The following is an 18,563-nucleotide window of genomic DNA, read 5'->3' as shown; positions in this document are numbered from 1 at the left end:
TGCATGGTTGTTTTTGTGATGTGCCAAGTGAGTGGTTATTTTGTGTGTGTGTGTGTGTGTGTTGGGCAGGGGAGAGCTTGGATTCTGCATCCCATGGTGAGGCCCATTCATTGATTTGTGTGGGAATGGAGCACGGTCAGCTTCTCCCATAAGGAATTCAGCATCTGGCTGGGATGAACCCATATAGATCCAATTCTTTGTGTTGCTTTTAAAAGCCATGCCATGAGAGAGCGCTTATGTGGCTTAAAAGAGCAATGACTCACCCCTCTCCCCCTCCTGGTTCCCATGAAGTCAGAAGTCACTTCTGGTGCTAATATTGACAACTGAAAAGAGAAAAGGGCCAGCGAACAAAGCTCACACGACTGCAGTGGACTCTAGGTACACTGAGAAAATTCACACACAGATGCCTATGCTGCATGCTGCTTTGTCTTCCCTGATTCCCAAGAGAGCTGGGCATTTATTACAACAGGCCTCCAAGGTATCAGCTACACAAGCTCTGCTCCATTTGCAGCATTATTTTGGTGCCTCCTGGGACTGCATCCATCCCGGTATTCAAGTAAACAGACCCATCAGCAATTTTCTTCTTCTTCTTCTGGAGACTGATCCTACAGATAAAGTTCAGCATTGTCACCGGTGCAACAATAGGAAAGAAACCAATGAACATAAGACTAAGGAAAAGACTGGGTTTATTTCATTTGTCCCTGCCATTGTAAAGATAAGCTGAATTGGTTTCTGGGAAATGTATTTTCATTTATTTCTATGATTTAAGACTCACTTTTTCCTTATTGGCGTGCCCAAAGTGACATACAAATTAAAGTTTTTTTAAAAAAACTTTCTAGAAAAGTTTTTTTCCCTCTTCCTCTGTTGTTTCTTTTGCCTGTATTGAATTTTAGATTGTAAGTTCCTTGAGGCAGGGGCTAGTCTTCTTGTATTATCAGGCAGCCTGTACGTGAGTATACATTAAGTAATAATAATGTCTAAAGTTGCAAGGCAAAGAGAAAAGGTGGTAAATTGTTGTTGTCATCAGAATGTCCCCGAGTGAGTTACAACAACAGCATTAAAAAATTTCAAACAAGCTACAGTCACAAGTAAAATGTGTTCTATAGATAGATAGATGATAGATAGATGATAGATAGATAGATGATAGATAGATAGATAGATAGATAGATAGAGATAGATAGATAGATAGATAGATAGATAGATAGATGATAGATAGATAGATAGATAGATAGATAGATAGATAGATAGATAGATAGATAGATGATAGAGCAAGCAAACATCAAAGCATGGGGTAAAGAGGTGCATCTTCAGCATAACAATGGACAATATGTAACGAAGGTGCCAGACATATCCCTGTGGGGAGGGAATTCAACAAATTAGGGACTGCCACAGAGAATGCCTTCGTGGTCCCTTCCATCTCTACAATGCTATGATATGATTCTATGATTATACAAAGTAACAATAACATAACATAAAACAACATAACATAAAACATAACATAACATAATATAATATAATATAATACAGTAATATAATATAATATAATATAAATATGCATGTCTGGAAAAGATACACCTGCTTGATTTCTGGGTGTCAGGCTGTTAAAAGACACAGAAGCACCACGTCAAAAAGGAAGCTTAACAACTTTATGTCCCCTCATATTTGTTCACCATTAAATGCCAGACTACATCAGAACCTGAGGTTGGGAAGAAGCAAATGAGTAGCCAGGCCCACAAAAACAAGATGCATCTGTAAGCTGGAGAGGCATACGCCAGTATTTGCACAACTGCTGCAAAAGCATTTAAAGGTCCAAGATGTTAATCTCATTATAAATTGGTTGGTACAGCATTCGGGGTACACGGTTCCACCCTCCCCCCTTTTGCTGAAATTCAAATATATGGCTATGGTGATAAAACTAACTGTAAAGAAAGGTGACCATTGTTTAAGAAAACAACAAATGTGGAATTCTTATCACCGGTTAACAACTTGCTTTTCAACACCTCACTGTGGACTACTGTGCAAATGTTGACCGGCGCATGAAACTTGACAAAAATCCTGACTTATTATCCCTTTTCTGGTCTCCCACCACTGACTCTAAGGTAGGTAAACATTCCTATAAAAACACAGATGTTGAACATTTTTGTTAATGCTATATTTCTGAAATATGGTCTGGACTGGCAATGTTTGCCCAATTAAAAGCACTAAATTATAGCACCACATCAGTGCTAGGAATGTTAACAGTGTGACACAAAAACACAAGGTAGTGCCATGGAATGCCTCACCAAAGCAGTTGGATCCTTGAAAGGAAGTTTTACTAGCTGCTAATTCCAAGTTTCGATTCCTTGCATTTGCTGTTCAGAAATATATATACTAATGAAAATAGGCCTCAAAGAGCACTCTTCTGCAATGATTTATGCGTTCGGCTAATGTCTCATGCTGTGAGTAAGCTCCTCTGAAACCAATAGGGTTCTTCACAGTGTGTAAAGTTAAGCTTGCATAAATCATTTGCAGAATGAAAAACTGGATAAAGGATCGCCACTAACTCAGAGTGCAAAATGTAGTCGATCTAGATGAATATGAAAGTTGGAAGAAAACTGCATTGCAGCTTATCTGCTTGGAACTGGATCAAAAAACAGTCAAGCAGTGGTTGTTCTATATAGAGTACGTAACAGCAGCAGTCTACCCCTTGAGGTTGTGGGGGGGTTTTTTGGGTTTTTTTAATTCCAGCATGTGTAGCCACCTTTCAGGGCTATTCTTCTCAAAGCAGCTGGAAACACATCAAAACACAACTGATAACAACATATAAGGAGCATGGAAGTTGGGAAAGACCTGCCCACCCTTTCCCTGGCTGCCCTACAACCTTTGAATCCCTGGGTCTTGGCAGAATCCGCAAGGAAGGGGAGAGGCAGCAGCAGTGCCTGTGGCTCATTTGCTGCCATCTAGCTACTTAAGGGATATGGGTGGCGCTGTGGGTTAAACCACAGAGCCTAGGACTTGCCGATCAGAAGGTCGGCAGTTCGAATCCCCGCGATGGGGTGAGCTCCTGTTGCTCGGTCCCTGCTCCTGCCAACCTAGCAGTTCGAAAGCACGTCAAAGTGCAAGTAGATAAATAGGTACCACTCCAGCAGGAAGGTAAACACTGCTCTGGTTCGCCAGAAGCGGCTTAGTCATGCTGGCCACATGACCTGGAAGGTGTACGCCGGCTCTGTCGGCCAATAAAGCGAAATGAGCGGCGCAACCCCAGAGTCAGCCACGGCTGGACCTAATGGTCAGGGGCCCCTTTACCTTTTAGCTACTTAATAAGGACTTGCAGTGCAGCAGGATAACACAGGAAAGGGATCCTTGGGGTCTGTAGTGAGGACACTACCCTTTTCTCTTTGTTTGAATTTGCATTTATGTGAGCGCTATGAGAGCGTGGTGTGTGTGAATTTGATGGACCCTCCTTGGTGAGAGAGAGAGATCTTGTCAAGAGGGTGTTTTGTTTCCAACTTATCCTCATCTATCTTCTGGTGAGAGCTTACATTAAGGGAGGGCAACCTATGTAGGAACTGAATGCTATCCTAGAAAGCACACTTGCACAATGGGTTGGTGTGTTACCCTACTGTTGGATTCTGTTGTTGGCATGTGCTTTTGGGAAAATAAAATCAGAAAGAGGGTGGAAGGAACTTTAATTCAGGCAGTTACAGGACTGGCGAAATATGGTGTGTGGGTGAGCAGGCAGTTACAAAGGAAGGACAGGGGTCAGGTGTCTACTTATTATCCCTCACCCTTCCTGTGATTCAGTTGTTCTGCCTCTGTAGTCAACAGTCTGGCAGTGCACTGCCAGGTTGGTTCACAACGAGTCCTTATGGATCCATAATTGGATACTGAATGAGGGAGCCAACCTAGTGTGCGTTACTGAGACCTGCGTGGGGTGAATCTGGAGGAGGAGACAACAGAGCCTTCAACAACTCTGTGAGGTAAAAGCCCAAGGCCACCCAGTGAGCTTCATGGCTGAGTGGAGACTCGAACCCTGGTCTCCCGGGTCCTACTCTGACACTTTAACCACTCCAGCCACTCCTCAAAATACTCTGAAGCCACCCTGCCTGGAATGAAGAGAACCATAGCAAGGCAGTCCTACGAGTACCTGTAGGCTTGTCCACCAACACCTCATAGTGGCACGCAACGGTGCAAGGTTGTTGTCGCATCAAAAAAGAATCTTGTAGGCAGCACCTTTATGACTAACCATATATTGTGGCGTAATCTTCTGTTGGCTTTGTCAGACTCATGATGTGTTATCGTCTAGCGCCCATGCGCACATTGAAGGATAAAAAATGTAAACAGTAGGGTTAGAAGGCCATGCAATGGAGAGAGAGAGAGATAGTCTGTGGCCTTTTTAACCAAAGCTCAAGTATATAAAAGATAAGAACGGTGACGATCCACTACAGCAGAGGTATTAGTAGTGATCACAATCTTCCTGGCTTTGCTATGCTAATTTAGAGAGCTGGGATGGCAGAGAATAAATTCTAGTAAATTTTTAAATAAATTCTAGTTCAGCCATTTGCTTCCGAGTGTTTTTGCAGGGGAACAATAGCAGGAGAGGGCTGTTGACCTCCCTATGAGCAGGATTTTGCTCTAATCTTCTGTAACAGCCATCTAAGCTCTTGACCCAGTGGCACTCAGTGGCAAAGAATCCTACACAATGAATACTCAAAGTGAAGAGTATTTTGCCACCAAAGAAGCTACTGTCAGTGAATCTCACGGGTACTTCCAATTTCTAATATTCCAAGAGAGGGAGAAGTGTTTCTATCTATCTACTTCACACACTGTGCACAATTTTAGAAACCTTTATCACTTTTCCATTTGGCTGTCTCCCTCCCTAAACTAAGAAAAGAAAAGAAAGTCCTACTGTATCTAGTAACTTGTCTGAGATATGTAAACAGCTGCCTCGTGTGGTGAGCCACAAAACTGCAGGTGGTACTTGGTGAAATGTCCTCAGACCTGGGACTGACTTCACCCACCTAGTGGACCCCTCTTGACCAGAAGAGGGTATAAGAGGGCTTCCTGCTCTAGTTGGACGTACTGTTCTTGTATAAGGCATTCCTCAATTCTCATTGTCTACAATTTAGTTTTACTTACTTGGTTCTGAGTTACTTCCTCACTTTCCTTCCTAGTTATTAGACAAGGTTTTTCCTCTTTCAAGGGAGGCTTTTACTGTAAATTTCTCCCTCTATCCACTGTCTTCACACTATGCATGGTTTTAGAAACCTCTATTGAAGTAGAGTTCTCTCCCCCCCCCCCAAAAAAAAAACCACCCTACCTGCTCGTAGCTAGCTTTGTGTCAGGAGCTGCTGGGATCTCTGAACAGCTGTGAGCTTAAATATGTATTTGTGCTTAATGTTGGGTGGAGGTATATGGCTGCAGACCAGATCTGGCCCATGAAGCCCTTTCAGCTAACCTAACAGCCTCTTCCGTTTTCTTTCTTTTAATGGTGATAAAGCAACAACCCTGTAGACTGGTTTCCTTCCAATTGCAGCACTCCATTGGGCGCTTTCCAGGATGGGGATGAAAACTGAGACCTCCCTACTCTTCAGATGATCCCGTAGATCCCTGTGGTATGTTGGCAAAGGGGATGAAAGCAACTCTCTCCTTAGCTGATCAATGCGGATCAGCTGAAGAGTGGGGGGAACCTGTTTGGGGGGTGTAGAGGGAGGTCATAGTCTTTGTGTGTCTGTGACAGTGCATCAAGTGTGTGTTGTGTGTTAAGAGGTGTGTGTTGTAAAGTATTGTGTAACTGCCTGGCCCTGCTCACTTTTGGAATGCACCCGGCAATAACTTTCCCCTAAGGTATAGTGACCCCCCCACACACACTGAAAAACTTCCCCCACTCCTTATTTTTAACATGTTTAGCTGTCAGGAGGAACAACCTTAATCAGGACTGAAACTACAGTGTGTAGGGATGGGGTTTAACCCATTTGTTCTACCATGACCCTGATGGAAACTGATCGGCAGCTCTGGAAATTTCCTGTTGTTGTTGTTTAGTCATTTAGTCGTGTCCGACTCTTCGTGACCCCATGGACCAGAGCACACTAGGCACTCCTGTCTTCCACTGCCTCCCACAGTTTCGTCAAACTCATGCTGGGAGCTTCGAGAACACTGTCCAACCATCTCGTCCTCTGTCGTCCCCTTCTTCTGGGGCCCTCAATCTTTCCTCAATCTTACCCCTTCACGGATCACTGCCTTGCCGTGGCGAGGGGGCTTGAATAACTCGGAGAAGCTATGAGCTATGCCGTGCAGGGCCACCCAAGATGGACAGGTCATAGTGGAGAGTTTTGACCAAATGTGATCCACCTGGAGCAGGAACCGGCAAGCCACTCCAGTATCCCTGCCAAGAAAACTCCATGGACAAAGACAACTGGAAGTTTCCTAGCTAGGGTTAATAGCAGCTTGGGAGAGGGGTTGCAGAAGGGGGCTTTTAAAAACCCTCCTTGTGCTCTGCAGTACGGGACTCCCCATCACACTTGGTGGATGTTACAGTGCAACAAAAGCAGGATAAAACAACAGCAACCCAGTAGGCCGTAACACAATAACACGGGGGAAGCATTACAGAACAATAAACCAGAATAATGTATGGACAGTCTAGTATAGAACCATCACTTAGGCACTCTTATGGCAGCATATACCCACAAAAACACACCGTTGTGGAGGGCCCCACAGTCTTCCAGCTTTCTGCAAGAGGCAATTTAGAAAAAATGTTCACTTCTTTTGTTGTTCATAATTTAGAACTTTTATTTAGTGTGCATCTCCCCCCAACAGGATGCATCAGCTTAACCAGGCAATGTTTCCTGCATGGCAGGAGTTTTAAAATCCAGTTAAATCTGTGCTGAGAGAGGAATTATTGCTTCAATTGCTCGGCAAATCTGATTAATGCCATGTAAGATTATTTCTGGCACAGGAGGGAGTCATGCTTGATGCAAAGCAATGCAAACATTTGGCAAGATAACTGGCCTCATTTTAACATGATGTTTCGTCAGGGGGTCTCACACAGAAACAGTCATTTACCTCAACTCAACCATCAACGAAGAGAAAAGAGAAGGAGGGAGGGGGGAACCCACGGCCAGGAAAGCCAAATGTGGCACTAATGAAAGTGATGTGAAATTCTTTGATCTTAGAGTCTGTGGACATAACTCTGTGCAGCGCCAACAGAAATAAGTAGTGACATTTTGTGGGGAACAATTGCTAGGTTAGCTTGTTGGGCTGGGTGGGAGACATGCTAATCTGTCAAAACCAAAACCAGTCTCCATACGGAAAAGAACTCCCAAACCCACAGTTGGGCAGTATCTATATTAGAACCAACCAAAATGTCACGAAAATGCCAAGCACACTTTTGAGCTTTCCAAAATTCTCCATAGACAAAGAAGGGTGGGGAGTGAGTAAAAAGCAAACAAGCAAAATTAGGTTGGCTCTTACTGTCGTACAACTTTATACAGTCAAATCTTCCTTCAAAGAATCCTTTATTAAGGGTATTGAGAGTTCTTAGGAGATGCTTGTTCACCCCTGAGAGCTAAAATTCCCAGCGGGAAGAGGGGCTGATTGTTAAAACCACTCTGGGCATTGTGAACAATTCTCGGGGAATAATTCCCAGTGTCTTCAGCAAACTGCAAGTCACAGGATTCTTCGGTGGAAGTCACAACTGTTTAAAGTGGTATGATACTGCTTTAAAAGTATAGTGCAGACGGGGCTGGATTAGTCAGCCTACAATCACCATCTTGTCAGACTCCAGTGTTGCTGGGAATCACACATGGGGAGAGAGCCTTTTATACTTTGAGAAGATGCTTCTGTAACTCTGTGCAGTCCGCTTGGGTTTTCACAGTGCAAATCCACTCACTTCCACATATTTTATGCTCCTACGAGGAGGGACACATTTGGAGGAAAGGGTGGGCAAAGCTTACCAGAGCTGTTGCAGTTCAGGTCCTGTTTGTGACATTCCCATAGGCATCTAGCTGGCCACTGTGAGACCAGGATGCTGGACTAGATGGGCTACTGGCCTGATTCAGTGGCCAGGCTCTTCAGCTACAGGCACTTTCTTGTACCACACTGAAAAAGGGATGATTTAGTTCCAGCTTATGAAGCAGTGAGTAGGGAGAGGGGCACACAACACAACCAAATCTCACCTTGCTCATACAGTAATAGTAGTAGTAATAATAATAATAATAATAATAATAATAATAATAATAATAATAATTTATTTGTACCCCGCACATCTGGCTGTGTTTCCCCAGCCACTCTGGGCAGCTTCCAACAGAGACCAAAAATACACTAAAATGCCACACATTAAAAAATTCCCTGAACAGGGCTGCCTTCAGATGTCTTCTGAATGTCAAGTAGTTGTTTATCTCTTTGACATCTGATGGGAGGGTGTTCCACAGGGCGGGCGCCACTACCAATAAGGCCCTCTGCCTGGTTCCCTGTAGCTTTGCTTCTCGCAATGAGGGAACCACCAGAAGGCCCTCGGCACTGGACCTCAGCGTCCGGGCAGAATGATGGGGGTGGAGATGCTCCTTCAGGTATACTGGGCTGAGTAAACTCGCTAGATAGCCATAGGCAAGTCAGCTTCTTGCACTGCTCAATCTCCTTTTGCAACCCGGGGGTAATTATGCCAACCTTACAGGGTGGATGTAAGGATGATAGGAGAATTATGTGAAACTCCTTGACCTTTCTATAGTGCTGTAGAGGCACGGAGAATTACTATGAGCACCAAACATGCTAATTGTGGTATTTTAAGGCAAAACATGCGCCACTACTTTCTGTATGAATTTTCTGCCTCATCTTTGACATCAACTCATCTCACATTTGTGGAAAAGTGCCAGATGCCATACCACATTAGAAGGAACAATAAATCAGAAAGTGACACATACATTTGTTTGCATAAACCTGTTTTCAGGCGGTATTGATGTGAATCTAAAATTAAATTTTGCTGGTCAGCACTCAACCTACTGCTATGAACTTGTACTGACAGTGTAACAGGTATTATTTGGAATTGTCACACACACATTTTACTGTTATAATCATGGTTTTATATGAGTAACCCTGTATTCTGACCTGGGACCTTTTGGTGAATGGTGGGATATATTCATACATTCACACACACTAGATATACACCATAAAGTTGGGTTGTTCTAAAGCAGGCGCCAGGCGTGGTCAGAAGGCAGATCAGGATCTACTTGCAGACTAAGAGTTCCTCCATATGTGCTTTTTATTGCATATTCATTATGGTTTGCCATATACTTTCCCATTTTCACAGTGGTCACACTGCTTCATTTCCAGCCAGTGCATATCCCCTAACTTTCTGCTGAAATCCCATAACTTTTTATACCAGAAATGTTCTGCTTTATTTTTGTTTCGCTTTTGTTGCACTATATAACCCCTCTGAACATCAGCAGCGAGATTGGACCGGGAAGCATCGCTGAACACACAAAGTAGAACAAATCACTACCTGCGCAGTATTAATTGTGTCCAGAATATTATTGTCAACAAAGCTCCAGCTTGGAGGGGCCCTGTGTGGTAATTTGCAATATATTGACAAATATTTTTTGCTCCCAGTTTTTCAGGCAACAGGAACTGCAAAATTAGTTCCCCTCCGTTAAGTAGGCAGCGAGAATCCCTGATACATACTAGTGGAAAGACCTAGATCTATTAGACAAGTTAGAGCAGGGGAGACTTTGGTTGCTCATTAGGGAGGCTTCTTGATAGAACAGTTTGATGATGGAAGGAGTGGGCATTCCATCAACCTAAACCTATGCTAAGATGAAGTGTTCAGGCCCAATGTTACAGTGTAGACATGTGTAAAGTAAAGGGTAAAGGGACCCCTGACCATTAGGTCCAGTCGTGGCCGACTCTGGGGTTGCGGCGCTCATCTCGCTTTATTGGCCGAGGGAGCCGGCGTACAGCTTCTGGGTCATGTGGCCAGCATGACTGGCGAACCAGAGCAGCACACGGAAACACCGTTTACCTTCCCGCCGGAGCGGTACCTATTTATCTGCTTGCACTTTGACGTGCTTTCGAACTGCTAGGTTGGCAGGAGCAGGGACCGAGCAACGGGAGCTCACCCCGTCGCGGGGATTTGAACTGCCGACCTTCTGATCGGCAAGTCCTAGGCTCTGTGGTTTAACCCACAACACCACCCGCGTCCCCTGTAGACATGTGTAATGTTGTCCAAATGGCTACGTCTTCAAAGCAACTTCAGGAGGGGCAAATGTGCAGTGGTGATAGGATATGAGAGGGTGCTTAACCCTCTCCCCCAACTTTCTCCCTTTAAGCGCTCCACTTCCAACTGATTTCACCATCACTGGGTAAAATCAGATAGAAGCCGCATGTAACATTAACCCATTAACCTTGATAGGGGTTGATTTGCAACAGAGAATCAGCAGAGGGGTGGCCTTATCCTTTACCTACCTCCTGCTTTCTCCCCAAACCCCTCCAGGGGTGGACATATTTGTCAATTTGTGTTTCTCTCGTTTTCTCATTCTTCTAGTCTTAAGTCTGCATCTGTCTGCCTTTTTTTTTTAAGTCCTCATGAAAATTTCCAAGAATTTAAGTGCCAGTTTCTCCCAATAGGCACATTTCTGTATGCTGTTTCGCCTGAGATACACATTTATGCAAGTGAATAGAAGGCCTTTTATTTATTATTTTCACTAATACACACATTTCATGCACACTCCCCCCAAATATGGACTTTTTTGTACACAGTATTTGGTTAATGAACTGCACCACGGTGTGAATTTTGAAGGATACCTATTTCAGCTTGCACGTTGTTTTGGAATGTGCGAAATAGGTAGGTTCACATTAAAATCCCAGCCAAATTAAATTTCTCTTCCATCCCTAACATCTCTCATCTGCCCCAACCTGCAAGCAGATTCTCTGCTTGAAACCAGCCCATTTCAAGGATGTTTTTTTTGCAGCAGAGCAACAGCTGTTGTGTCAACCTTATAAGTGGCTCTGGTATAATCTGTAGTTTGGGTCTCAGAATACCCACTCTGGGAGACAGGAAACCAGGCTAGGCATTAGCTGTGCTCAGAAATCACACCACTGTCAGAGGATTTTAAATAGAGAACCAGCTGAGATCTCTTGAGAGTTATCTGCATTCCTGGTAGTAGTTGTTGACACCCACTTTCCTGTCATACCCAAACTCGAGAGACGGTAGTTGTGCTCATTAACCACCAGTCCGCCATCCTTACTCAGCGATGACAGTATTATCCCTGCAGAAAGGGAGGACTCAGCAATGATAAATGTGCCTTCTTGCCAGTCCCCCCACAAGAGCAATTAAAAGTGTTACTATCCCAGATGGAGTATTTTATTTAAGTAGCATGGCTGCCTTCATTAATAAAGTGAGGTGCTCCAGAGCTGGACATCTTTCTCCCTGCTGGTAAGGGGAGTCCAAAAAGCAGCTAAAAAGAACAGCGTAAATATATTGTAAGACACATCTTACTGTCTGGCTGTGTCCAAGGGCTTTCTAGTGAAAGGTTCTGAAGCTACTCGCCTGATTTGCACAGTGGCGTTGTTTCAAAGCTCATAAAAATCAGGCAATATTTATTTATTCCAACAATGTACAGTGGTACCTCGGGTTACATACGCTTCAGGTTACATACGCTTCAGGTTACAGACTCCGCTAACCCAGAAATAGTGCTTCAGGTTAAGAACAGAGATCGTGCTCCAGCGCCGCAGCAGCAACAGGAGGCCCCGTTAGCTAAAGTGGTGCTTCAGGTTAAGAACAGTTTCAGGTTAAGAACAGACCTCCAGAACGAATTAAGTACTTAACCCGAGGTACCACTGTATACCCCACTTACAATATTCTCTCAGCAGTGCACAAGAAACTCAATACAATACAAATAAAAATGAGTTAAACACCAGAATTCAGTAGACGCTGGAAGCTCAACAGGGAGAGGGCCTGTCTGACTTCAAACAGAAGGGAATTCTATAAAATTCGGCCCATGATGTTGAATGCACCATTCCTACTGGTTACAAGCCATACATCTAAGCCATCCTCCTAAGACCTCAGTGATCAGGCAGTGATGTAAGGGATCAAGAGGTCCTTGGGCAATACAGTGGACGCTCGGGTTGTGAACGTGATCCGTGCGGGATGCATGTTCGCAACCCGCAGCGTTCGCAACCCGTGTCTGCACATGCGCTGGTTGCGATTCAGAGCTTCTGCACATGCGCAAAGCGCGGTTTAGTGCTTCTGCGCATGTGCGACCGCCAAAACCCGGAAGTAACCCATTCCGGTACTTCCGGGTTTCAGCGATCCACAACCCGAAAAAACGCAACCTGAAGCGGCTGTAACCTGAGGTATGACTGTAATTGTTCAATTCATTAAAAAGTGCTAATGGGTCTTGTAACCCTAAGGTCTTCCATTTTAATTCTCCGTGGCCTGGCATGGGACTGGCTAGCCTCTTTGTGACATCACAGCGGCCAAAAAAGCGACAGAAGGGGTGGTTGTGTCAGCTCTGATTTCGCAGACTCAGTGGTCTGGTTTGCATGTCATTGTAAGCCAAACTACTGCCTATCGGGTCTGCACAAACATGCAGGCTCCTGGAGAGGAGCTTGCAGCCACTGTGTTCCCTCGCCATTTTTATTTCTGTGATGCTCTGAACTCAGCCAAGGTTTAGCGGGTTGTCTGAACCTGAGTTTGCGGTTAAGTCACCTCCTCTTTAACCGTGAGCTGTAACCAAGGTTTGATAAGCTAGAAGGGAGTTGAAACATGATAATGCCTTTGGTGAATCTGTGAGGAGACCATATACAGTGCTGGTCCATCTCAAAAACTGATACTGTAGATCAATTGGGTGGTATCCCAAAAATGAGCATTTTCTGCTGCTGCCCGCTGCACTCTGGAATGCCCTTCCTTCTGCTGCATGCGAAGCAGAAACCAGCTGTTTCAGGCATCTTGTGAAAACACTTTCCCTGACTCATAAGATTGGATGCTATTATTCATCAATTCCTGTTTGGGGGCACTTCCAGGCTGTCATGATTTCAGCTGGGATTCAATCATATACTGTACCAGCAAGTTGCATGGCTAAACTTGTTTTGGAGCTCTTGCACAACAAACCCACTTCCCCAAATGATCAGACTTCTTATGATAAGGAAAGTGATAGGAAACATGCAGTGGTACATGTGGGATAACACTTGTTTTGGTGCAGCATTGTTTAGCCTCCCCAAAAATCAATTCCGAGTGAATATTCATTAAAATGTTGACATCATCTGATCTCCCTGCAAACAAATTAGGACAAATGCTCAAGAAGCAGGCTGTCTGTTTTTATACAGTTCTATTTGTTTTTATGTTGCATTTCAGTACACTGCTTTGAATGTGGGGTGTGTGTGTACTTTTTGGTCTCCCCATGCTTCCCTCTTAAGCCTGAGATCTCAGAGGCTGTGTGTTTCCACCTTTCACCTTCAAATTCCCAATCTTGGAGACTTAAAGGGGGAGCAGGCAGAGACTCGCAAAACCTATTCCAAGTCTCCTTGTGCTTCCCTTTTAAGCCTCTGAGATTGCGGACTTAAAGGTGGAGGGGGCAGGGCCTTTTTTCAGCTGGAGCTCCAGCACCTCTCAGGTGGGCACCATTGCCATTCTAAGAGAACAAGGGAGAAGCTCATGGAGAGCTCTGGCAGCCAGGGTGCTGTAGTGGTTAAGAGTGGTATACTTGTAATCTCTGCTCCTCCACATGCAGCTGCTGGGTGACCTTGGGCTAGTCACACTTCTCTGAAGTCTCTCAGCCTCACTCACCTCACACAGTGTGTGTTTGTTGTTGGGGAGGAAGGAAAAGGAGATAGCCGCTTTGAAACTCCTTAGGGTAGTGATAAAGCGGGATATCAAATCCAAACTACTACTACTACTACTACTACTACTACTACTCCTCTTCTTCTTCTTCTTCTTCTTCTTCTTCTTCTTCTTCTTCTTCTTCTTCTTCTAGAAAAATAGCACTGAGGGGGAGACTTGCAAAGGGCTCAGCTTTCCCCTTCTCTCTTTAAGTCTCCAGTCTTGGAGACTCCAACCTTGGAGACTTAAAGCAGAGTAGAAGAAGACTCACAAAGCCTGCAATTGATTTTCCCCATGGGTTAACATCCTTTCATTAAAAAAAAGGATTCCCCATCCCTGAGCTATGGAATTTTAGCCTTAGTTTTGGGTTAGGAAATGCAGCTAAAGGAAGACATTTCAGAGGCATATAAAATCATGCATGATGTGGGGAAGTAGGGTAAGAGAGCTTCTGCTCCAACTCCCCAAGCCCCATGCGAATGGAGGATGATTACGGGAGTTTGAGTCTAGCAACATCCAGAAAACACTACATTGGCTCCACCTGCTTTATATTGTTCTGTTCTCTTCTTATATTCTTTGCTTCAATTGGCTTCTTGCAGCTGCATCTCTATCTAGGTTGGCCAAGCAGAAACACACACACACACACACACACACACACACACACTGCAAATCTAAAAAAATATATTTGCCCTTCACAGTAATTTACATTTAGTTCCTTCGCCACATACAGATTGTTTTGTGGGTGGATGATTTTTTTTTTTTTTTGCAACATTTTACTTTGCAACTATGGATATTTGTCATATGGTTATCTCAGTTGCTTTTGTGGTTTGACATTAAGGCAGCTTCCTATTGCTCTGGGATGCTCTGAGAATGGAGGCTTGCAACACCACCTAGCTGGTTTGCAAAATTAATTCCAATTTCCCATCAAATTTCAAAAGATGCATAGGGCCTTTCCACAAAGAAATCAAACATGTTTCCCCAGCCATTTGTTATTATTCTGTTAGTGTGAATAACTCCTGATGTGCTTCTCCTGACTACTATACACTACCCAACTGCTTCACCATGATGCTCACACAAACCATATTGCACACAGCATGACCCAAGAGTGGTGGATGGAGTCATCTGGGGACCCTGTGGGCTGGACTTGCATTTCAGGTACCTGCAACTACGACTGCTCTGTGTGTGTGTGTCTTCCCTTGCGATTGATCCAGAAGCTGTGCAGAATGCTGTGCCCAGTTTGTGGAGTGGAGCTCCTGGAAGCACACATATTACACCTGTGCTGGGGGAACTTCAATGGCTGCCAATCAGCTACTGGGCTGTGCTCAAGGTCTTGTTGTCTAACATATGAAGCCTTGAACATCTTGGGGACCGGTTTACCTGAAGGACCACTTATTTCTGTATAGGCCTCTAAGATCACTTAGATCAGTTGGGGAAATTCTACTTGTGGGACCCCCACCAGGCAGAACATCATAGGGAGGTGAGCCCAAAGCAGGCATTTTCTATTTTTACCATTGTACTGTGGAATGCGCTTCCCTCTGCCATAAGTGAAGTGGCAACCATCACTTGCTTCAGAAATCTTTTGAAGACTTTGCTTTCTACCCAGGGTTTTCCTGACCCATGAAGCTGGACCCCATTTTATGTCATTGAAAGCTCTGAAATTTAGTTTTATATGCTTTTGTGTGTTTAAATATTGCTGTTTTCCTGGGTTCTGGTTGCATTTTTGTTTTAATGTTTTGAATATATATGTTTGTTTTTAGACTTACAGCTGTGTTGGTCTGCCGCAGTCGAAACAAAATAAAAAAATTCCTTCCAGTAGCACCTTAGAGACCAACTAAGTTTGTCATTGGTATGAGCTTTTGTGTGCATGCACACGAAAGCTCATACCAATGACAAACTAAGTTGGTCTCTAAGGTGCTACTGGAAGGAATTTTTTTATTTTGTTTTTAGACTGTACATCATCACTGTGTCATCCAAACCCTAAACCAGGGGTCAACAAGTTTTTTCAGCAGGGGACTGGTCCACTGTCCCTCAGACCTTGTGGGGGGCTGGACTATATTTTCTTTTGGGGGGGGAGGAAGATGCAAGAGCACCACGAGCCCCAGTGGCTGCTTACCTGTGTCTTGTAAGCGGCAGGGGCTGGTGGCAGCGGCGGCAGAGGGACGATGCGAAAGGGCTCCGGAGAGGGGCTGCTTAAAATGGCGGCCACTCAAGCGCTGCTGCTGCTAGCACCAACAAAGCCCAGCCCCCTTCCTCCTCTAGGCAGGGCGGGGAGAAGCCAGGAGGAGGGAGGGAGGAGGCGCTGGCGCTGGCACCATCTGAGGGAGTGGGAAAGAAGGCGCACACTGGCAATCCATGCAGCGATTCCCTGACCGTCCATGGGCCAGATCCAGAAGGCAATTGGGCGTGATCCAGTTTGCTGACCCATGCCCTAAACTGTGGTTAATGTTAAAGGTGCTTTGTTTAAACATGGCAGCTCCATAAGAGATGGTTTAAAGTTGAGTTGTTTCAAACAAAACACAGTTAACATTTACCAGAGTTTGTTGGGTTTGGACAACACAAGAAGCTGCAGTAATCTAAACTGGAAACATAATCTACCCAGCTCTCCCTTGTGGCTGCATTGGAGTTGTGTGTGGGATGCTCAAGCCTGAGGTTCACTGTAGCTCATTGTTGTCACACTAAACTATGGTTTACCAAGATGGCCACACCAGGACACGGGGCAGACAGGAAAGAGCTGGCTGTACCCATGCTCTGATTCAGAAAAGGCAACTTCATATGTAAGGTTAGAGCCCCTGGTGTGAGACAGATGATGAAAATTACATCATTTAATTGCATTTGCCAAACTTTATATTACAATACAAACACATAGTCATATCCTGCTCTTGCATGGGGCTCTCAGGGACTGATCAGATCCATTACCCTTATATCCAGCAATGCTTCCAAAACTATTTCACACGTCTTATATCCCGAGGTGAGAAAAGATTGACATAGATTTCAAATGGTTCCATATGACAATGACACTTTCTAACATTTCCTAAACACATTTTGCTTTCTCAAATCTCGCAAGATATCACACATACTGAAACAAGTTATGGTGCAGTGTAAAGAAGGGTGGATTTTTCTTTTCTTAATTTTTTTTTTAATGGGGACAATAGTCAAATGCTCTTACTATTTTCTCCTAACAGCTTGTTTTGGTTTCTGTGTGGGTGGCTCATGTGAGCCAAAATGTTATGGGGTAAATGTTTTGTGAGTGGAGAACAGATTGTCCTTTACAAGCTGAAATTTGAAAAATTTGCATTTTAACTATATTGTCAAGGGTAAAAAATAATAATAACAGTGGCTACTTCTTAACCTGCTGACATATAGTAGCTGTTCCTCATACGAGAAGGACTGAAACTCAAAAGGAGAATAACAGATTATATAAACTAGAGCTAGTTGCTAGTTTTTCAAACTTAGAAGTACAGTCTACAATATTCAATCTGTGAGTTATCATTGTCCCCGCTACTTAGATCCCAACTCACACATTACAAAGAGAAAAGGTTGGGGTTTGCAAGATGTGCTCAACAATATTCCAGAGTGGGTTACTGAAATGCGCTCTACATGGAGCTGTCCTTGAAGGTGACTTGGAAGCTTCAACTGGTCCAAAATGCAGCAGCCAGATTTCTGGTTGAGGTTTCATTTCAAGCTCATATCCCTCTGTTTTAAAACAGCTGTAATGGTTGCCAGTTGGTTTCTAAGTCCAATTCAAGGTGCTCAAATAGGCCTCAAATATCTGAAAGGCCGCCTCTTTCACAAGATTTTATTGGGTGCTAAGATCAGCAGAAGGGGCCTTCTTGTTTGTCCACGACGCTCAGAAACTATGGGTGGCAGCAGCTCAGGAGAGGGCATTCTCTGTGGCAGCCCCTAAGTTGTAGAACTCCCTTCTCAGAGAGGAGCATCTGGAACCTTTGCTATACTGTTTTCATTTTATGCTCTTTTCCCTGGTCATTGAGAAGTATACTATGGGGGTTCACCCTGTTCTTGAGAAGTAATTTAAGAGTTCTAAACTATTTTTTTAATTGTTGTATTTTAAATTGACAGCGGTCATGAAATTAAAAGATGCCTGCTTCTTGGGAGGAAAGCAATGACAAACCTAGACAGCATCTTAAAAAGCAGAGACATCACCTTGCCAACAAAGGTCCGTATAGTTAAGGCTATGGTTTTCCCAGTAGTGATGTATGGAAGTGAGAGCTGGACCATAAAGAAGGCTAATTGCCAAAGAATTAATGCTTTTGAATTATGGTGTTGGAGGAGACTCTTGAGAGTCCCATGGGCTGCAAGAAGATCAAACCTATCCATTCTGAAGGAAATCAGCCCTGAGTGCTCACTGGAAAGACATATCGTGAAGCTGAGGTTCCAATACTTTGGCCACCTCATGAGAAGAGAAGACTCTCTGGAAAAGACCCTGATGTTGGGAAAGATGGAGGGCACAAGGAGAAGGGGGTGACAGAGGATGAGATGGTTGGACAGTGTTCTCGAAGCTACCAAAACTGTGGGAGGCAGTGGAAGACAGGAGCGCCTGGCTTGCTCTGGTCCATGGGGTCATGAAGAGTCGGACACGACTAAACGACTAAACAACAACAATTTTAAATTGCTGTGAACCTTTCTGAGACCTTAGGTTGAAGGGTGTAAAGAAGTAATCAAGAAGGGTGTAAAGAAGTAATCAAGATATCAAGAAGGTCCTCCTACACTGCAATCCTATTCACATCTACTCAGAATTAAGTCCTTTTGAATTCAATAG

At 44.2% G+C, this 18,563-nt stretch overlaps 1 protein-coding gene and 1 long non-coding RNA gene across 4 annotated transcripts in view; both read right to left on the bottom strand.

Moving 5' to 3' along the window:
• Positions 1 to 8,098, bottom strand: part of BCL2L11 (BCL2 like 11) — a 53,644-nt gene extending 45,546 nt beyond the window's left edge. The window contains exon 1 of one of the 3 annotated variants that reach the window (XM_081904466.1): positions 7,932 to 8,098. In XM_081904466.1, coding sequence (XP_081760592.1) covers positions 7,932 to 7,978 — 47 coding nt within the window. In that variant the 5' untranslated portion in view covers positions 7,979 to 8,098. The remainder of the gene's footprint in view (positions 1 to 7,931) is intronic. The other 2 variants (XM_081904464.1, XM_081904465.1) reach the window with 2 other exon arrangements.
• LOC309366118 lies at positions 50 to 7,717 on the bottom strand. Its single transcript, XR_014166522.1, has 3 exons — positions 6,393 to 7,717; positions 4,127 to 5,991; positions 50 to 605 (listed from the first exon to the last, which is right to left on the bottom strand). It is a non-coding gene; the product is annotated as an uncharacterized lncRNA (long non-coding RNA).
• Positions 8,099 to 18,563: the final 10,465 nt, after the last annotated feature.

Source organism: Podarcis melisellensis (assembly GCF_964234715.1).
Source record: "Podarcis melisellensis genome assembly, chromosome: 3".
NCBI classification, from domain to species: Eukaryota; Metazoa; Chordata; class Lepidosauria; order Squamata; family Lacertidae; genus Podarcis; species Podarcis melisellensis.
Note: the sequence above shows the minus strand (reverse complement) of the source record. Positions and strands in the feature narration are given on the sequence as shown.